Source organism: Triturus cristatus, chromosome 11 (assembly GCF_964204655.1).
Source record: "Triturus cristatus chromosome 11, aTriCri1.1, whole genome shotgun sequence".
Classification (NCBI taxonomy): domain Eukaryota; kingdom Metazoa; phylum Chordata; class Amphibia; order Caudata; family Salamandridae; genus Triturus; species Triturus cristatus.
In genome coordinates this window covers 150,641,206-150,663,006 of record NC_140594.1, presented here as the reverse complement: position 1 = coordinate 150,663,006, position 21,801 = coordinate 150,641,206, and the positions used below count along the sequence as shown (strand labels likewise).

The 21,801-nt window shown below is 42.4% G+C and overlaps 1 protein-coding gene across 3 annotated transcripts in view; it reads right to left on the bottom strand.

The window, feature by feature from the left end:
- MPHOSPH9 (M-phase phosphoprotein 9) overlaps window positions 1–21,801 on the bottom strand; it is a 493,866-nt gene that overhangs the window by 349,646 nt on the left and 122,419 nt on the right. For all 3 annotated transcript variants that reach the window (XM_085635805.1, XM_085635804.1, XM_085635806.1), the window contains exon 4: window positions 12,982–13,071. In XM_085635805.1, the coding sequence (XP_085491931.1) occupies window positions 12,982–13,071 (90 nt within the window). The remainder of the gene's footprint in view (window positions 1–12,981; window positions 13,072–21,801) is intronic.

Genomic DNA, 21,801 nt, shown 5'->3' with positions numbered 1-21,801 from the left:
CTGCCGAGCTCAAGTCACCTGAGCGGGGTGAAGTCTGTCAGCGCTAGATGATGCAAGCTGTCCACGGAGCCGCGCGTGCACAGCCCTCCTGGTGTTTCGGAGCTCACACCATTCCCAGTGCAGCAGACATCATTCTTCGGGCTAAAAAGATAATCTCTGGCCTCAGACAAGCTCCCGCTTCATGATGATAAATGAGTTGGACGCAGAATATGGAACAAGGGCTGAAGAAATAAAAGCTCTGCAGAAACAATGCAACAATGTCACCTCCCCACCCCACCCCTCCTCCTCACTCTCCATGCTCCGATCTCACCCTCTCTCTCCGTGTATTCATTTCACCTGCCTTATGCTCTCCGTTCCCACTTCTCTTTCAGTCGCATGATCTCATTCACAGTCTGCAAGTCCTGATCTCTCATTAAGCGACCTCCCCAAGCCTCTCATTTGGCTGACTCTCTCCACCCCGTGCTATCTCACCTACTCTCCACCCACAACCTCACCCACTGCCCGGTCTCCACCGCACGATCTGGCATTCCCCCACCTTCCCATATACCGAACTAGCGCGTCCTACATCCTCGAAGCCTCTCACCCATCACCATGCACGCCGCCCTCTCTCGCTGTCCCTCCACACACTGTTTCATGACCTCACCCATCATTCCCTCATCCATTCCTTGAGTTCACCTCACAGACCCTCGATCTTTGAGATCACCTACCCCGTCCACCACGTAGGTACACCATTCCAAAGTGCGCTCCACCTTGTCACACTCTCCATCCCTAATCTAACCCCACTCTCCATGGGACATATTTCTGAGCTTACGCATTCCCCACTATCCATCATGGAGCTCACGCTCCATCCTCCCATTCAGCTCTCTCATGCCCCACATCCCAGAGAACACTCGTCGGCGCACACACTCCGTTTCTCAGCCCCCACCCTCCACAACTGTCAATCCATCTTCTCCTACCCCTCCTTCCTTCTCGAGCTCCTGCTCACCCTTCATGCGTGCATCACCTAGAGGTCGCTTATTCGGCCACACATTCCACCACCAGGGCTCTCCCAACTTCTGTCTTCTCGCATTACTAAATGTTTCAGTTATTGGCGTTGCATTATCAGCAATGCTAATAGCTCAAACTTTTACTAATGCGAGACCTATTGCATTGCAAATGCTTGTTTACATGGTCATCCCCACCTTTTGCCTGCTAGCTGATGCAATTTTGACAGGCTGTCACTGGGTTCCCAGTGTCATATCTCTTTCCCTAAAACAGTACAATTGTTCCCCCAATTGGCAATACCTTTAGCACCCCTTATAAGCCCCTAGTAAATGGTACCCCTGGTACCTAGGTCAAAGAGGCTAAAGAGGGTCTCTAAGGGCTGCAGCGTGTATTTTGATAAGAGACCCCTCAGCACCAACATGCAGACTGCCATTGTAGGCTGTGTCTCATTGTGCAGAGAAAAGTGAAGACACCACATGCCACACCTCCTGTTTACCATGCCTGCAGACACTGCATGCAGTATAGGTAACTTACCCTTATAGCAGGCCTTACAGCTCTAAGACAGGGTGCACTATATCACAGGTGTGGACATATCTGCATGAGCAGATATGCCCCTGTGATGTCCAAGTCGATTCTCAGATATTGCAAGTGGACAGGGAAGCCATTTTGAGTACATGTGCTAGACACTGGTGTTTACGAATTCCCCAGCTGCAGGATGGCTTCACTGAAACTAAAGATGTCTGGTATCAAACATCTTGTATTAATAAGCCCCCACTGATTCCAGTGATGGATTTATTAATACATGCACCCAGAGGGCACCTTAGAGGTTCCCCCTGAAAACCTACCAACTACCTGTGTACTGGCAGACTGGTGCAGACTAGCCTGCCACCACAGATATGTTTCTGACCCCCTGCAGGTGAGAGCCGGAGCTCTCTGAGGGCAGAAACAATGCCTGCTTCGGCCGAAGGTGTTGCCACCTACTCCAAAGCAGGATGGCTAAGTAATCAGCATATCACGGCAGGAGGCTTCAAAGGCCTCTGCTGCCTTTGATATGTGACCTAAGACTTCCCCAGAAATCGGAAATGCCAACCCCTGCCCGGGCCCATTTGGCACCAGAACAGGTGGAAAAATTAGCTAGTCAGTAGGCGTATTCCCCTCTCAGGCTAGTACCACCCCTAAGGTGGGCTACATGAAGTAAAAGTAATTGGAGTGTAAGAAAGGCACACTGATCTTTATACTACTTAAATGATTTTAATGAAGGGGTGCTTCCGAAAGGGGGCTGACTGTCTGGACAGACCCTGAAATGAATTGCAGAATAGTGCAAGTACGAAACCTTGCTTCGGAGCAACCTACCCATGCAGCTGTTGCTGACAAATTTTTACAATTCTTTATGTTTTCTAGTGATCATGTAACAATGTCTCAATTATGCTCATTGATTTAAACACACAGTTTTACTTGAATATCATAGTTTTCAAACTGACAATTTAATCAATTGTTGCACATCACAATTGTTTTAATAATAATACTAATATCAGATATTGAACACATTCATGTTCGCCCAATGCATTTCGGGCCTTTTAGTGGCTCTTCTTCAGGGGCAGATCTAAAAACAAATCAAAGAGATACACACATTAAAACATCGGTGTGCAAGAAAACAGCACTTCATGATACAATCGTTTATATACCAGAACTCAACTTATTATATAAATCATGAGAAAATGTCCATCCTCTAAATCATACAACATAAGAAAATGAAAGAGAACCCCTTAAAAACCAATCACCCGGTGTGGTGGAATGTTGACGTGAAACAAGCGGACCGCAAACGTACCTGATCGTCATTAATCAACCATGCTGGGAATAAGAAATAGAAAATACGCAACTTTAGCATAAACTTTTCTACAGGGATTTGAAAGAACAGAGATGACTAAATTAATATCCCTCAAAGCCACTGACCTGTAAAGTGAAACAAATCAACGTGTACTATACCAGCCTCACGGGATCAAACTGTAAGAAAAAATAAACTAAATTGCCACTCTGTTGGTAAACTCAAAAGCCTACAAACCAGCTCAACATCTCCGAAGAGCAAACGCTCACCTTCTTACAAAACTATCATAGCCAAACGAAGTCACCGATGCCGAGCTGAACGAGTTCCCCTCAGCTGTACCAGAAAGTCAAACCGGCGTCTGCCTTATACGGAAGTAGCGTCATAGCTATAGAAAGAGGACTGAAAATCGCATCTATCTTAAGTTTGCACGCCCGCCATGTTAGGAAAGAAAGAATCAATCTCGTAAACGCAGCGACAACTGCTATAGATGTAGAAGGCCCGAAGGATGACCGGAAACGACTGAAAAAGTGCGTGTTTGCGTGAAAAAAGAAAAAAGAAATAAAAAGAATAAAGAAATAAAATAAAATACACATGTGTACATAACACAAGTGCCATTCATAGTAAAAATTATGAACATTCATATAACTGCAGTCGGTATGTCTCCAACAAAGTGCATAACATCAGTTTAAAGGAAACATCCTAAATCAGCTTTATCATTGATCCCAAAAGGATCTTGCGTATTTAATCTCCTGATCCAAAATATCTCCCTCTGCAGAAGTGTTTTAGTTAAGTTTCTACCAGGGGTGGGGACCATTGTTTCAATCACTTGAAATTGGAGTTGGGAAATGGAATGTTTACATGTATTCCAATGTACTAGGTTGTTTTCTGGCTCCTCAGATTTTGCCTTGATTTTTCTTTTGCTTCTGCAAAAGAAAAATTAAGGCAAAATCTGAGGAGCCAGAAAACAACCTAGTCATCAATATTTCTTCTAAAGAACTTTCGAATCATCAAATCAGGATCTTAAACAAAGGATTAGGGTTTGTCCCCACATATCACACCAACGCACTGGAAAACGAGATAACGTTATTCAAGTTTATGCGAGTCCTACGACTAAAATATTTCTTTTCTACATTTGTTACCACGGAGGGTCCTCTCCCAGAAAGAGAATTAGAGGAGTTCAAACGTAAATCCACGTTTCAAGCACCTGTATCACACAAAATCCTAGATGCATTCGAAAATTTAGTAAAGAAAGACTTTTCCAAGGTGAACGAAAAAAGGAAAACCAAGATTAATCTCACCAAATCAGATCAATTTATTTTGAAAACTCTTGCTAATGATACAGACATTAACATCAAAAAGGCTGACAAGGGAGGAGCCATTGTGATTATGGACCAAACGTTCTACCATAGAAAAGTATTGGAGCATATTTCTGATTCCACCACGTATCTTCTCCTTGATGGTGACCCTATTGATCAACTTTCAGTTACTTTAAACACCATTCTTACTAAAGCCAAAGAAATGGGATGGATCTCAGACAACACCGATTGTTTTTAACCCAAGAAAATCCGAGTACACCTGGATTATACATGCTACCCAAGATCCATAAAGATCTTTTGGATCCACCATTCAGACCTATAGTCACTGGGTGCGGGACCATTTTTGAACCCATTGGTAAATACATTGACCATTTTTTACAACCTTTCGTTCAGGAATGGACTTCCTATATCAAAGACACTACCCAATTCTTACAGAAATTACAAAAGGTTAAGATCACAAATGAAATTTTACTTTGTACATTGGATGTGAAATCTCTATACACTTCCATCCCCCGTATGGGAGGGATGGAAGCTGTGGAATGGGCATTATTAAGACAAGCTACCTTGAGAGTAGACAACATTTTCCTGCTAGAAATGCTGCACTTTTGTTTGCACCATAGCTACTTTGAGAGGAACAACCAGTATTATCTACAACTCAAAGGCACATCTATGGGTTTTGCGGGGGCACCCGCGTACGCGAATACCTACATGGCCCATTCTGAAGACCAGCATATTTATTGTGACGCAGAGTGGACGGAAAATATTTTGTTGTACGTGAGGTACATAGATGACATTTTCTTAATTTGGAAAAACAGCTCGGAACTGTTGGAAAGGAAGATATCCCAACTCAATCATAAAGATGAAAACATTCTATTTACTAACACCATTAGTGAGCATTCACTATCATTTTTGGATGTACTGATCAAAATAACAGATGGTATTATTCACACAGAAATTCACCACAAACCAACTGATAAAAACAACGCCTTGTCATTCACAAGTTTCCACCCACAAAATTTACTAAAGAATCTTCCGTTTTCGCAATTTTTACGTGCCAAAAGAATTTGTTCGTCTGAACAAACGTTTCAAACTAATATCGATTGCATGAGGAAGAGATATTTATCCAAAGGATACCCGGAAGAGACTTTGAAAGATGCCATAACAAAAACTGAGCAAAGAACCAGGGAAAGTCTATTGCAATCTACACCTAAAAAACGCTCTACCAGACAAGTTTTTGTGTCTAAGTATTCCACAAGTTCCAGACAAATTAAGCAGATCATCATGAATAGATGGGACATGTTACAAAGTGAAGAGGACTTTAAAGATCTTTTTCAAGAAAAACCCTTATTTGCTTACAAAAGATCAAAGAATATCAAAGAAATCCTATCTACCACTCCTAAGACCAATGTCATAGAATTCAAAGGCACGCAACGATGCTCCAATTGTGTACATTGCAACAAAGTAATTGCAGGGAATGTAGTACATCACCCCTCGACGGGTGAAACTATCAAATTGCGACATAATTCCACTTGTGATTCTAAAAATGTGATTTATGCTATAAAATGTCCGTGCGGACTTCTCTATATAGGTAAAACAGAAAGAAAGATTAAAACCAGAATCTCGGAGCACAAAAGCACGATTCGAAACACCAACCCCAAGAGTAGTCTAGCAGTACATTGGAATACATGTAAACATTCCATTTCCCAACTCAAATTTCAAGTGATTGAAACAATGGTCCCCACCCCTGGTAGAAACTTAACTAAAACATTTCTGCAGAGGGAGATATTTTGGATCAGGAGATTAAATACGCAAGATCCTTTTGGGATCAATGATAAAGCTGATTTAGGATGTTTCCTTTAAACTGATGTTATGCACTTTGTTGGAGACATACCGACTGCAGTTATATGAATGTCCATGATTTTTACTATGAATGGCACTTGTGTTATGTACACTCATGTGTATTTTATTTTATTTCTTTTTTCATTTTATTTCTTTTTTCTTTTTTCACGCAAACACGCACTTTTTCAGTCGTTTCCGGTCATCCTTCGGGCCTTCTACATCTATAGCAGTTGTCTCTGCGTTTACGAGATTGATTCTTTCTTTCCTAACATGGCGGGCGTGCAAACTTAAGATAGATGCGATTTTCAGTCCTCTTTCTATAGCTATGACGCTACTTCCGTATAAGGCAGACGCCGGTTCGACTTTCTGGTACAGCTGAGGGGAACTCGTTCAGCTCGGCATCGGTGACTTCGTTTGGCTATGATAGTTTTGTAAGAAGGTGAGCGTTTGCTCTTCGGGAGATGTTGAGCTGGTTTGTAGGCTTTTGAGTTTACCAACAGAGTGGCAATTTAGTTTATTTTTTCTTACAGTTTGATCCCGTGAGGCTGGTATAGTACACGTTGATTTGTTTCACTTTACAGGTCAGTGGCTTTGAGGGATATTAATTTAGTCATCTCTGTTCTTTCAAATCCCTGTAGAAAAGTTTACGCTAAAGTTGCGTATTTTCTATTTCTTATTCCCAGCACGGTTGATTAATGACGATCAGGTACGTTTTCGGTTCGCTTGTTTCACGTCAACATTCCACCACACCGGGTGATTGGTTTTTAAGGGGTTCTCTTTCATTTTCTTCTGTTGTATGATTTAGAGGATGGACATTTTCTCATGATTTATATAATAAGTTGAGTTCTGGTATATAAACGATTGTATCATGAAGTGCTGTTTTCTTGCACACCGATGTTTAAATGTGTGTATCTCTGATTTGTTTTTAGATCTTCCCCTGAAGAAGGGCCACTAAAAGGCCCGAAATGCATTGGGCGAACATGAATGTGTTCAATATCTGATATTAGTATTATTATTAAAACAATTGTGATGTGCAACAATTGATTAAATTGTCAGTTTGAAAACTATGATATTCAAGTAAAACTGCGTGTTTAAATCAATGAGCATAATTGAGACATTGTTACATGATCACTAGAAAGCAAGGTTTCGTACTTGCACTATTCTACATGAAGTAAAAACAATTCCACCACCTTAGTTTTGGCAGGATTAGGGTTTCTGGGTCAGGGTTATTCCCACTTTCCACAGGAAGTGGTCATAGAGAGAGTGTAGACCCCCTAATGGTACGTAGCCCATTGCATACTCCCCGTCATTCCCCGTAACACCCCCTAAATTGAGCATTTAGGTGGTACCTCAGACACCAGGAACTGAGATTCGATGGATCAAGAAGAGAGGGCAAAGAACAGCCGCGAGAAAAGCGAGAACTGATTGCTGCTGTGGACTTTTGCCGCCACACCCTGCCTTCCTGCACCAAGTCTTGACAATCGTTACCAGCGACTCGTCCTGCAGCTGACCAGCTTTCAAGAGTCCTGTGAGACTGCCTGCCCTTCATAAATTGTGAATCAATCTCCCTTGGAGTAGAGGAGCTACTCCCATGCAGACCACAGGTACTGAAACGCAAAGTCCAGTCGACCGAGTTGCCGCTCCCATGCCAGCCCAACGCATCCCTCCAGGAAGAGGACACTGTGCTCCTGAAGGTCAGATCTGTCCCTCTACCAAGTGAGAGGACACCAGGACCGACCGGAGCCACACAGGGCCAATACCCGGGGTGCCAGATCCCTTGCAACAAAAGACTGAGAGAGTCCAATCCAGACTACAACAACAACACCGAGGCAGAGCAGCCATTGAGGGATGTTAGCACCGCAGAGACCCACCTCCTCAGTGGCCCAGCTGTCCTGACTTTGCACCCACAACCGCCGAGCCTGACAACTGCAAGGCTCTAGGATGCACAGAGCCCAGCAGGCCTTTACACTCTAGTGCCCCAGCCTGGTTATCAACGAACCAGCTGTGCACCATTGTCCCCAGGACGATTGTGACCGAGCCCCCCTGTTGGGAGCTCCGGGACTTGTCCACAATTTCCCCTCTGCAAACAGTTTCTAGGAGGCCCATTCTTTCCACCGGTGTAGCGCATACAGCTACCAACCCAACCGGCACCTCTGCAACCGGATGCCCCAAGGCAGGTAATGAGTAACTGTTGGTGGTACTTTGGACCTTGGCCCCCTACAATCCTAGGTCCTGAAGGAGACCCCCCGGAAACAGACCATATGCAACATATGTCTTTCCTCCCATAGGGAAGCATTGCTCTGTAAAGTCTCATTTAAGGGAACTATTTACTTACCTGTAAAAATTTGTATTAAAAAAAGTTCTTACTTGAAAACAACCTGTGCGAGTACAACAAATGCTTAGCACTAAGCTCTGATATGCCTAACTGCTCGCCCACACTACCAAAAAAGAGAGCATTTGGGATATCATTTGTGCCTCTGTAAACCAACTAGTGTTTGCCTGGACTCTTTACACAGTGTACCTCGTTCTGGTCCACTATATAAAGAGCCAGCTTCCTTCACAACCTACATGGAACATCTTAACACTGCGATGTCATACCTGACAGACAGGAATACAAAATTATTTTCTGGATGGTATAGAGTCTCCTAGGCTTGACTGAGGATATCTTTGTGTGGAGCTCTGTGTTGACTTCAGAAGGCCTTTATCAAAACAATGGGCTTGTGGTTAACTCGTACACCGTAAAATCATCATGGTAAACCCTAGAGCAGTTGACCGCTCTTCAGCAAACATGGCTCCAGCGGAATTAGTTATGATGGACCTCAATCCAGCGCACCTAGACTGGTGGACTGAGGGTGCCCTGTATGAAAGTGATGAACACTGGTGGGAAACTGAGAGGAGAGCCACGCGTCCACCAGGCTGAGACCATAGTTTTCCTCGGGCAGTAAGGGGCTGCGGCACTGAAGGCACATCGACTAGTGCACAAGAATAATGCAGAGTCTGTTCCAGACAATAGGAGTTGAAAACCTCGGAAGCCAGCTATCCTTTATTTTTTGGATATCTTGAAGAGCAATTTCTGAATACTATACCCAATGATTGGACGGCACTCCCTTGCATTTTTGTTGCTAGCTATTTAGGGTAATTCAAAGACTGGAAGATTATCTTCAGAGAATTTATGGCTTTACATTAATGGAGTATACGCCTGTCCCCAAGATGTGGAAATGTGTGAAATTCCCCAACTCCAGTTAGAGTGATCACTTGGGTATTTAGCAACCATAATATTTATCATTCGGCTTTCCCACCTATATTTGATGTCTGATTTTCCTAGGGCTATTAGCACTGTGTGACTCACCTTCGGTGTGTACACACGCCCAGGGAGTCAAATCAGGGCTTGAGAGTCAATCCATGACTACAGGTGTCAAGGCATGTCAAGGTGTGGGTAAAGGAAGAAGTGTGGGTAAGCGATCTGCTAAGCATAATGTGAGTGCTGGACATATTAACATCCTTATTTAGAACCCTTTATTTTTCCTGTCTCAGTTTTCACTTCTGGGATGAACTTTATTTCTGGAACAATTCTGGGACATCCAGGCTCCCTTATTGTGTTGAAGGTTGCTGAAGATTTTCAGAGGACCTTCCAGTTTTGTGGCTGCCCATCGCCACCCTCCCCCTACCCTTGGTGTGCAGACTGCTCCAAGAGCCCAGGTGCAGAGTGCTGCTGTTCCATCAGAAGACTGTAATGGTTAGCCCCGCTCTGAGCGGTGTTATTTGCTGACAGTGCCTTTTGAGGGTCTCTGTGTGCCTTCTTTCTAGAGCCATCCGACTGAACTTGTAGCAATGATCAAGATCATAGTAACCCTAGAACTACTGTGGTATCTTCTGACCACACTTCTCTTCCTCGTTAAGGGGCAGGGTCCAACTGGTGCATTGCTGTGGGGCAGTCAGCAGAAGCTGACTGGTGTCCACTCTCTGGGGAGCTCTGCCACAGTGAGACCATGCAATGGAATATAAACTGCTTAAGCGGCACTGCCTCCAGTTCCTGCCTGGTCGATGCTCTCAGCCACTGTGACAGCAGTTGAGTGAAAGTGATGAATATTATCCAGCCTGCACTAGCTACCTCTGGCCAACATGTCTCCTGCTCAGAACTTGATGGTTGGTCACTCCTACTGCCACCTCGCCTTCTCAACTCTGTAAAGAACCTTCCCACTGGTGCTGTACTCAAGGATTAGCTTTATCCTCTCTCCAATATTATCAAATGGCGCACTCTGGGGGACATTGCCATCGTGTAACCAATGCGTTGTCCTCCACCTTGTCCAGTTCTTAACTAAAGGGGATCTCTGCCACAACCCTCTTAGCATCTACCCAATGCAAAGTCAATGAACTTCCAGTTTTATCTTCAGTCCATGAACAATCCATCCTTTATTAGTCATACTCTACCCTGCAGTACATTCAGTGATACTCCAAACTTGCTGGAGGATTGAAATTCCACTCACCTTCCTGAACAGTGCAGTCTAGTTCTGCAGCACAGCAACAGAAATACAGGTGTATCCACTGAATTCTTCTGCCTCTGATTATTGTTTGGAGCTTTGCAACATATGAAGAGGAACAAGCCTAATCTCTACCTTACTCGAATGACGGTTGCATAGAGTGGAGAGTTCTTTTGGCACCATTTAATTGACGTTTCCATCTGGTTGCCACCTGCTCCATTAAGGTGTAGAGCTAACAGTGCAGCAGCGGTGCTCTAGTTCTTTCACTTCACTCTGCTGGCTTTTGCCTCACTGAAGATCTAACTAGGCGAGTTTGGTCTGTACATCGATGACCTCTTAAATCGTTTTTCAGCTCCTTCATTGGTTCTAGGAGCCAACCTCAGGTTGACCACAGTACCACAATAATGGGCAGGTTTGAAATACAACCTTTGTACAAAAATTCAACTACAGATGTAGAGTCAAGAGTCTGGATTCCTCCTCTGGTAGCCCCATTTCTACAAAGCCTATACAACAGGACGCTTACGGATAAGATAGCTGATAATGTGCCCAGCATGCAAGCCTCCAACATAAGACAGGGAGGTAGGCTGACATGATAACAGCACTGGAGAAAAGAATGTGGTAGAGCTGGAAGATACCAGTACAACTCCTTCTAAAGCAGTTCATGTTCTTGAACATCGCCTGTGTTAGTACAATGTACAAATTGTGGATCTTAATGGAAACTGGGGTTATGACTGACATGTTTTGATCTCTCTGTGATGTCTCAACCCTTATCTTCTACCCTCCAGTTCATTCATGAGTCACTACATGTCTGCCCAAACCAGATGCGCAACTGCACAATCCTCATTCACTGTGAAGACTACAGGAATAGGATGGAGGTGCTTCATGTGGCCAAGGTGAAGAAGGAACTCTAGTACAACTCTATCAGGCTCTCTCGGACTATCCTTTCTTCAGGAATGGTGCCTACTTGGTATGGTTTTGTTACAGGTAGTTCTCATTTATTGGGAGGTCTGTGAGGTGCATTGCCATTTTCAGGAGGGCACTGTTGAGATGAGTGAAAAGGGTGTAACACTTTTCAATATTTGTAGAGAATTAATTAGTGCTGGAATCCCACTCAATATTATAAGGATATGTCAGCCTCATGCCTGATAACAAGCGAGGAGCTACAATTCAGTCTTCTCCCCTGCCTCATTTAATTTTCAGTGTACTCCATTAAATTTAAGACGTTTGCCTAACTCCAAAATGCCCCTCTTGTAAGATCGCCTACAGTAATAACTCATCCATCATGTGCTGAGCTCCACAGTTTCCGCTGGAACAATACCTCTGCCCTTTCCTGCATACAAGCTTAGTTATGCCATGCCTGGTCTCTATGAAACATTTGTTTAAACCTTCCTATAGTGTTCTACTTGTGTCTGTGGTATTAACCTTTTTACAAGTTTTAGTGTTGTCTGCAAAGAGGTAAAACGTACACCTCCTGTCATGCTCTCCTTCGTGACAGTGCCGCGCAACACGAAGACCAGAACAGCAGGCCGCCCCTTCTTCCTCCTCGCGGCCAGGGCATAGAACACCCATTCCTCTCCACCTCTGCCAGACACCATCTCTCACCAAGTTCCTGAAGGACCTTCAAGACCTGGCTCTTCGACGAATCACCATGAGCGTCCGGCAACTGCACGAACCCTGGTGAGCCCTGGAAGACCTCAGGACCTACTTGGCCTCTCGGCGTATCTCCGTGAGTGTCAAGGAGATGCGCACGCGTCCCCCAGCACCTTGAGACCCTCCCGGGTGTGTAGTTGCACTTAATAAACTCTTAATTGATTGATTGATACTGCAACTGTCGTTGATATGGACCTAGCACAAATCCTGGGGGAATCACACAGGCATTCCTCCTGAGACTGTTCTTTATACTTAGCGTCTAGGTCTCCTGTCACATCATGGTTTTTTTTCCCCTCGCTCAGTTGATCACCCTAAGGATGCCTAGCTTGAAAAGGAGCACTCTCTCTTGGGGAGTGTCAAAGACCCGGCTGATCTAGCACGTCGTTTTATTTCTAACTACATGCTGAGAAATGGTAATCTTAAGGTAAAGGTGCGATATGTTTATTATATGTATTACAAAATATGTATCTTGTGTAAATGAACCAATAAAAAAGCTTTCTTTTTATGTAAATAATAACCATATAGAGTACCCATGCAACTAGCAGCAAAATATTTGGCATACAGTGCATGCTGTTCACTATAAAGCAGCTAGGTGCTTCAACATTTAGTGCTCAGAAAAGGTGACTGATTGAGGACCATGAAGGCTTCTGTCCTCGTCTGCAGCACGTGGAGATTTTTTCCATACAGTTACTTAACATTTATGCAAATTACTAGACTGTCTACAAAGCACAAATATGACAATGACCTTAAATAAAGAAAAAAGTTTAAATGAAAGAAATTCATGACCTTGTATCTACCAAGAAGCCAACTTGAACAAAGCTGGATGCAACCATCATAAAGGACAAGAGACCAACTATAGAACAGAAAATACGAGTAAGTTCCTTACTTGGATTTGTTGGTGGAACTGCTCTTGCTGGGCAGTGATCTGTTCTTGACACTGCTTCTCCATCAAGTTGAACAGCTGTAACCACCTGGCCTGTTAAATGTAAAAAAAAGAAAATTTACATGGGGCTTAGAAATACAGTTTCTTTACTATTACCGCTTTACACCACACACAGGAGCCACATAGCGCTTTTAAATGAGCCAAGTTAATTGTTTGCAAATATTCAGTCGTCTTTTTTCCACCCTCTGATTTGCAAACAGTATTACATTGCTAGTCAGTGTCCTTTTCACAGTATTTTATTTTGCGGTTTCCATGTTTTTGATATCTATATATGAATACTGGTTAATACATGCATGAATGGTGTAGGCAGTGTGGTGCAGGGTGAGTTGTATGTGTAAAAGAAAGATAGAGGGATGTTAAATAAAAATTCCCTTTAAAAGCAGACATCCTTGAGGCGTCTCTGCTGAGTTCTGAGGCCAGGGCACCCGCCGGGGATAATATAGAGCATCATTTGGGGCCAATCACCGCCAAACTGCCCAGACCCTTGTGATACAACTGAAGCGGACACGATGAACAGCCATGAATACTCTAATGGTGACAAAATATTTTTGCCCCAGCTCCTGCACCTGGGGACTGTCTTAGCTGCTGAAGATGGGAGTGTTCTGTGGAGGCGGTGGCCTCAAGAAATGGAGAGCGGCTCCTCTAATCTCAACGTGGGAGAGGCAGCATAGAATCCAATGACTCTCGCAGTTTGTACTCGGGAGTGCAGGGCCACTCACGGATCAGATTGGTTGATAAAATAAGAACATGTAACAACCCACATTGCAGCTTCAGGCAAGGGGGATGAAGCCTATCAAATTCCGAAAATTTGTGCTAAAGTCATTGCAAAGTAATTTTGCTGCGCACATCCCACATGAACATTCCATGAGCCACATGGTGAAGGGGCCCCTTTAGAATGCCTCCTCCTCATACCGACCTGCTGAACAACCCCGGCTTCATCCACCATGCTTCCCATGAATGATACAATGGCAGCGGTGCGAAAAAAGGCCCAGAAATCGTCATACATCAGCGACTCACTGGCCCCACAAAAGTCTGAAAATGAAAATATCGAAAGGATGCCTCCTAGGGAAAACTCACTGGATAAACAGATGGCCAGGACCAATGTACTCAACTGCAATACAAAGGGCAGCATCCTACAACTCCTGCTAGAGTTAAAAAAAAAAGACCACAGTGCTCCGGCAGGACACCACTAAATACCTACAGGATCTGGACCACTCACTGCAGAAAGCAAAGACACGTTGGAGGACATGTAGAAATTAAGATGTCTGAGTAGCTTCATGTGCATGGTGATCTTGCTGAAGAATAACTGTACTGGACAGCATCGCCATTCGAAGCTTGAGAAAATTGACGATTGAGAAAACTGTAGCCAAAGTAATAATATATGCATCAATTACTCAAAGATACATCCAATACAGACTTGGAAACATAAGTGTAGGCTCTCTTTCACCATGTCCTACAGGCACCTAATGACAAAGACATAATTTCAGATAGAACTTAACATATGTTTATATAAAATCGGAGGTGGCCCGAATCATCCTTGGCCTACCTGGCGCAAATCGTGATACAACCCCAGAGAGGCTGTCCATTCGAATACTGACCCCCAGCGGAAACCACTGTGCGGTCAGGGAGACAACTGCAAGAGACAATGGAGGCTCGAGAAACAACTTCTGAGGGGCACTGAACTCTTATGAATGGGCTTCCTGTCTTCCTTACAACAGTCCTTCTCTCCCATCTTTCAAGCAGGATTTTAACTAACCCTCAGGCTTGAACTCAGAAAAGCCACATTCGCTACTCACATACATTTCTTACCTCTCCGTATTTGCTCTTGATCCAAAGGAAGTGTTAATTCATGCCTAGCCTTCTGTATCATCACCTTTTGTCTGCCCCTAATATACGACACAAGCGGTCACTTTATTGGGCGTGTTATTTGTTTGCACACATGACAATTTCCCATCATGTTTTTGTTGAATTTACGGTTAATGTCGTAAAGCTCACGTTTTGTTATTCCCTATTTCTAATGATACAGAGTAGCTCATACTCTGATAATTGTAGTCAGGGACTAACCAGCATCTATCTTCTCTTTGGCTATTTTTGGTCTATTTGTTTGCTCAAACACACAAGCCCACCTTTACATACAATATCTGGATTGGTGCAGATAAGACAGCATGCTAGTTCAACACTCTGGCACTTGAATCCCTAAACACTGCAACATGATAACGCCACTTACGTTTTCCCCTGAATGCTCAGGGTCTTTATTCCCTGGTGAAAAGGAGAGCAGTGTTAAAATGGCTCACCACGAAAGACTTGGACATGATAGTGGTCCAAGAAACCCTCCTGAAGAAGACTGCCCACCTCGAATTATATGTATTTCCACTCTAGCGCTCTAAATAAAGGAGTTCCTATCCTATTCAGATGAGGGTTATAATTTAATAAAAATGAGGAGACACACCAGGAGAGGGAGAAGAAAAGTCTGGAACAGTTCATGGTTAGCTAATTAGGCCACACAACCGCTTGCTTGCCCAAAAACTCGGGAAGCTGGAAGCATAGTGAAAGATGAGAACTTGTTCCAGACTGGTTATTGAGACATATGTAATCAATCTCTCACTTATTAGACATCCCTTTTCATGTCTAAGGGGATAGAAGTAACCTGGGCTAACCCCCTACTTAGCAAACTTTACATTCCCACCTATCGAGTAAGACACATTATACCAACTAGATGACCTTATTGAAGAATCAGAAGTTACAGCCCTAATTCAAATTCCACCACACAACCAAGACATCCTATCAATGCATTCTGATAGACCCTCTGACTAAGGCATTCAGTCAGTCATAACCCTTTTATTTCGGCTTATAAGAAACTAAACCATACAGGCATAGTAAATTTGAACAAAGATACGACAATAAAACCATCTAAGAAATCCGGATACAGTTGATAGAAGTTTTTAAAAAAATGTACCAGCCTCTTTAAAAAAAAAAAAATTGCCAAGTCAAATAAATGTATTCAATTCATAGCATTTGTAAAGTGCACAGCTACCTCCAAGGAGGTGTCCCGACGCTAGCGGACAGTACGTGAGAGGTCACGGGAAAGTGACAATTATATAGCAATAAGAGAGGTTTCAAACAAGAAGGTTTTGAGATCGAGTGTAAAAACTGCCATAGAAAAACAGATGTGCTTTGCAGATAATTGTAAAAATATTAGGGCTGGTCTAGCTTGAGTAAAGTTTAAATCCTTTCACAGAAGGAGCCTGGCTATTAACCTGCTGCCAGCCTCTCGGCACCCTGAGTAGATAATGTACCAGGCTTAGCCTAAATTCGGTCAGGAGATAGCTACGATTTGTACTACGCACCATAACCAAATAGGGCTCCATATGCGGCGTGGATTTCAAAACGGTGTGTGCTCAAAAGGTGAGCGTCACAATTTGATCCATCTCCCTCTTATCTTTCCTATAGGTAAGGAAATTAGATTTGGTCCACTTTGAATCCGATCTAGTGACACTTTCAGGATTTATTTTTAAATAGGCTGTGTTGGCCAAGAGCATAAAAAGTCAGTTTAACATAACTGAGCCATCGAATCTGACATGACCTGTCCAGTTTCAGACAGTTCCTTATAATGTCTTTGTTGATAGATAGTCCGCTAGTCAGCCAGACAGCGAGCCATCTAAGGAGGGGATGATGGGTGAGGACATCAGAGATATAACCCACTCAGAGTTCCTAGTGTACAATATCTGCCAAAGTGCTCTGCGGAAGGGACAAAAGAAGTCTGAAAAAATGAATTCTCCACAATTTTCAAGGTCGAGTGTCCTCCTAGCCCCAGCTATCACTCCAATAAGCTGCGGCTGAGAGACATTTCGCTTGGTAGATCTTAACCATAGTAAGGAGTGGCTTCTTGCCCCACATGGAGGCAAAGTCAGATGAGCTGGACTTAACCAGTGAGAGTTTCATAGTAGATCAAAGAGTGGCTCATGAACCTTTTTAGTCAAACTGTACCCCCAGATAAGGAAACGCAGATACCCTTGAAATTTGACAACCTGTGTATCGGCAGGGTTTTGTGGATTTAGGACATACTACCGTTATGCAACTTCTGGTTAGATACAGGGAGGTTAGAAAATCCACAAAGGATTGAAGTAGAGGTTTCAAACCAAGGGCTGTATGGGCTTATAATATGGCATCATAGCCGTAGAGAAACGCCAGAATGAGCCTATCGCCTGCTTTGGGTAGATCCTTATCGCTCTGACGTAAGGCCAATTCTAACTGAATAATGTACAGCGTGAATAGGAAAGAGGCAAAAATATACACCAGTCTGACCCCACTTTTGACCCCAAAACTCGTCGCACACTGGTCACTAATACCATATGTCACAGTGGTCGACATGTCAAAGGTATTCAATTCTTTCCCATACACTGGAAAGACCACATTCATGATAATTGAGTCATAAAGGGCCTTGATCCTAAAACCAGATAAGAATCCTTTTAAAATGTGGCTCATGTAGGCACATATCATTATTGAACAACGATGTCAAAACATACACCAGGATGCTAGTTTCACATCTTGCCTCCATTTAATCCAATCTAATGTCGGCCTATCAGCCAGGCTTTGTCAAAGATAGGCAAGCTAGGGACAATATCTATCTAGCGGTTAATATAGGAGAAAGCCAAGCAAGACAAACCAGGATACTCTTATTGCTAGACTCTGAAAATGTTTTTGATATAGGAAAAGGGCCATTTGTAAAACATCTGAGCAGGACTGGCCTTGTCCAAAACATGACAATGTTCATCTTAAAAAACAACCTCAGACCTAAAACTAAAATAAAGTTGAATAGACTGCTTTGTAAATATTATTAACCCGAGGATGCCCTCTTCTTGCCTATGTCGCTCAAGCCCTTTAAACACGCTATTGCAGCTAACTCACGCATGTAGGGCATCAAAACTGGCAGTGTCCATTGTATATTTACAATGTTTCCAGACAACATTCTTTGCTCTTGACTAACTCAGTCACTGCTGCCACACTTACTAAAAGAAATACAGTCTTTTTCAATGGTTTTGGGCTTTCAGGTCAATATCAGCAAATGTTAGAACTGGAGTCTTTCACTGCAATAATAAGAACAAGTCCTTACTATCCAATAGCGCAGACTCATATTAACCAGTGGTGTGGAATTTTATAAAATATTGTCAAAGGGACCGAATGGTTCTAAAATCCACTTGTCCCTTTTGATGTCATGCAGAAAAGTGATTGATCATGGCAGCATTCTGATTATATAAAAGCTTTAATGCAAAGGATAGCTTCTCTGATTATGACGAGGCTTGTGTTATATCAGGGTTCAAATTCGAACAATGTTCTGATTTTGCCGGCTTTCAGTACATCTTTTTAACCCTGATTATGAGTAGGGAATACCGCTCTATTATGAGTTAGTGGCTCTTTTTGCACACGCATTTACAGAGTGTGAGAACAAGGGACCCGAAAGGACTTGAAATTCAAGCCAGCAAAATCGCTTACTGAACCGTTTCAATTGCACACTAGACTCCTTTTCCTGACCCCATACTAAACCCTCTGCCATGGCACACAAGCATCATGAACAGGAACAGAACAATGCTTGGGACCATAAAATATCAGTATGTAGGGGACAGAGTCACCATACCACATCAGTATCTATGAGCCAGAGTCTGACTAACTATAGTGCCTCACTTGCCCTCCTAACCTTTCTAGAAAGACAAGTGATTTGGCACCCCGTAACACAACACTCTTGACCCTCTCAGGGATCGCAGAAACAGGATACACCTTTTCGCCTTCTCAATCATACGTGTCCACAGTAAGATAAGAATAAGACACGAAGGAAGTTTACAATGTTTATTTAAACCATTGTGCTGCAAGATGCAATTATTGCGCCTAAATTTAGAAAACAAATACATATTAAAAATATCATCAGCATGGTTAATAAACCATATGCCATGAAAAGTCCTGTCAGGATTACCTGACAGATCTGCCTAACTCCTCGCGTAAAACTGAAGCAAGCTAGTTATACAGTATAGATCTAGTTTAGTGGCGGACCCCGTACCTTAGAATACATAGGTGGATGTTCTACATCCCAGCTGATGCCGCACTCTCATCTCAGGACCTTCGCTCTGTGTGTGTTTTTCCAGAACCCCTGTCCTCCGTTATATGACAGAGTATGTGTATGTTAACATAGCAGCTGTATTCCTTTATTATGCCTAGGTGCTAGTGGCTGAGCAGAGAGAATAGGAAAGGACATGTTGTTTGACCTTGCTTAGACTGTTCAGATTAAATCCCAGGAAGATAATAAAATACAAAAACATGCGCTGGTTCCCTGGGGAAATATAATGTGGCACAAAGGCAAGCGGGTTATTTAGTAACGTGCAAAATCAAAGTGACCACAACGTGCATGATTAGGCTAACATTGGGAAAACAACAATGGGCCAAATGAGAAACACAGGACACTTTTCTATGCCAGGCTACAATCTCCCCTGGCCAACTCTCAGCACCATCTTGCCTAGCCCTGCAGCAGCCTCCCCATTCGTTTTTACGACCTTCCAAGGCAAGGTGGTAAATGTGACTGACAATATCCACGGAAAAGTGTATACTGTGCTTAATTCCTGTGTAAGTACAAAAGGGTTCCCCTAATTACTTTTAGGCCCAAGAGGAGGGGAGAGGGTACAAACAAAGAAAGAGAGCCTCTTATCTGACCTATCTAATTTTTCAATAGTAGTTACTTGTATATAGACATTCCCCAGAGCAGAATTACATTACACAGCAACTTACTCTTTCATCGTTTTATTGTTTTTATTTTTTATATCACAAAACATTCATTTAGTTTTTTTTATATATGATTTGTGTATCATTTAAATATTTCCTTAAAAATGTTTCCACATTAGATTGGATTATAACAATCTGTACAATTGAGACACTGAAAAAAGGTTTTATACTCAACTTCTAAATTTTGAAAAGAAAGACACAGTTTAAAGAAACATTGGAGAAACCCCCATAAAGACAACCATCACAATATTCTCACCTATCACTCTTACTCTCACATACAATCAGACACACCACAAAAATGTTTTTCTGCTAGAGACCACATCTGATGTAGGATCCTGCTTAAATTCTAGTTCATAAATTTTTGAAAGCCTTAAGAGGTCATAAGCTATCTTAGTCAACACATTGACATGTAGTTCTTCTGTGGATCTATCAGATGTTTAGTCACTGGTCTACGCACGTTTCGGAGACTCAATACAAATTTTGTGTCTCCTTCCTCAGGACCAAAAAGTTTTTAGAAATTTCTTTATCGTCTGTGCGGCAATAAACAGGGGTTCTCTGTAATGGTGTAATAATACAAAATATATGTATAAGACTAGGGAATGTCAAATGAATAATTTTAGTTATAACTTTTATATTACGAAGCTCATGATTAATTAGAACTCCTACAGCCAAAATAAATTCTCATATATTTAAATAGCATCATTATATCATCTCCAATACGGATATTCCAAGAATCTGAGGGAAGAATTAAGAGAGTAGTTCCCAAGATTTAGATACTCCGAATGTGTTCTAAAAGAAAAAGTGCCATGTGCTAAAGCAATCTTTTCATAAAGTGCTCAGTGAAAATCAGAATCAGATTTAGGAATTACCCATTATTTTACCAAGAAAACATGCACAAAGTCAAAAGAATAAAAAGATATTTAAGTAAAAGTTTCCTACATGCGTGATGTAACATAGAATACTATCCAATTCAGGAAGGGCTGGTCCGTATTACGACTCGCATCAGGTAGGCAGATACTTTTTCGCTAAAATTCTTTTGTCAAAAATAGAAATGAGTTTAAGTTTTCTATGTATGGTCTGTGCTTAATTCCACCCGCTAAAAATAGGTCTGCAGGGGTTTTCCCAATTCCATGGGTATAAACTTGTAATTGCATTGTATTGATAGGGTGTTTCCACACATTACCAGTTGTTAGGGGTTACCACCACACCAGTACAGTGCGGTCTCAAACTGGGGTTGGAACTAAACAGGAAGCGGTAGTTTCAGGGTTGGAATGCCCTGCGAATCTGCGCATACCCACAAACTTACATGTTTAAGGGTATTCATCAACTCCTCTCTAATCTTTTGCCAGATTGAAAATCGGTTGGAATTTACTCCTGAAAAAGACAGGCGTAATACAGTTTTCATGATGGGAAAAGGGGGCAAGGTACAGTGAATTTGCAATTACTCAGGAGATTTTCGCCGGGGTAAAAATATATGTAGATATTTGCGCATGAGAAAATGGGTTGTACAAAGTTTCGCTAGGAGGGCTGTATGAGGACTACATATATAAACTCTTGTGAATTCCCAAAAGCTGTACCTACAAGTGCACTTAAGGCTTTTCTTTAAACATAAATTAGGATACATCAGACACTTTTTGCTAAACGATGCTGCAGAGAAATGGTATTTAAAGTTATATAATAGTTCACCAAAACTTTTTTCAAGTTAAATTTTTTTGTGTACATTTTATTTGAAAGCAATCCCCAATCTTGCTTTCATGTATCTGCATATACCTTGCATATAATCAAAGAACAATATGGAAGCACTATAAGATTCTTCCATTTTTTATAGTTTGCGAACATGCACATGTTTAACTGTAACCACTGGTAGCAATGCAAGCTGAGTTCTCTGCTCATAGCATTTCCTTAAAACACTCACCTTAATAGTAAAAAAGGTTTTTGCATTAATGAATCCTAAATACAAGTTAGAACAACTCATACATATGGATATACATCTTG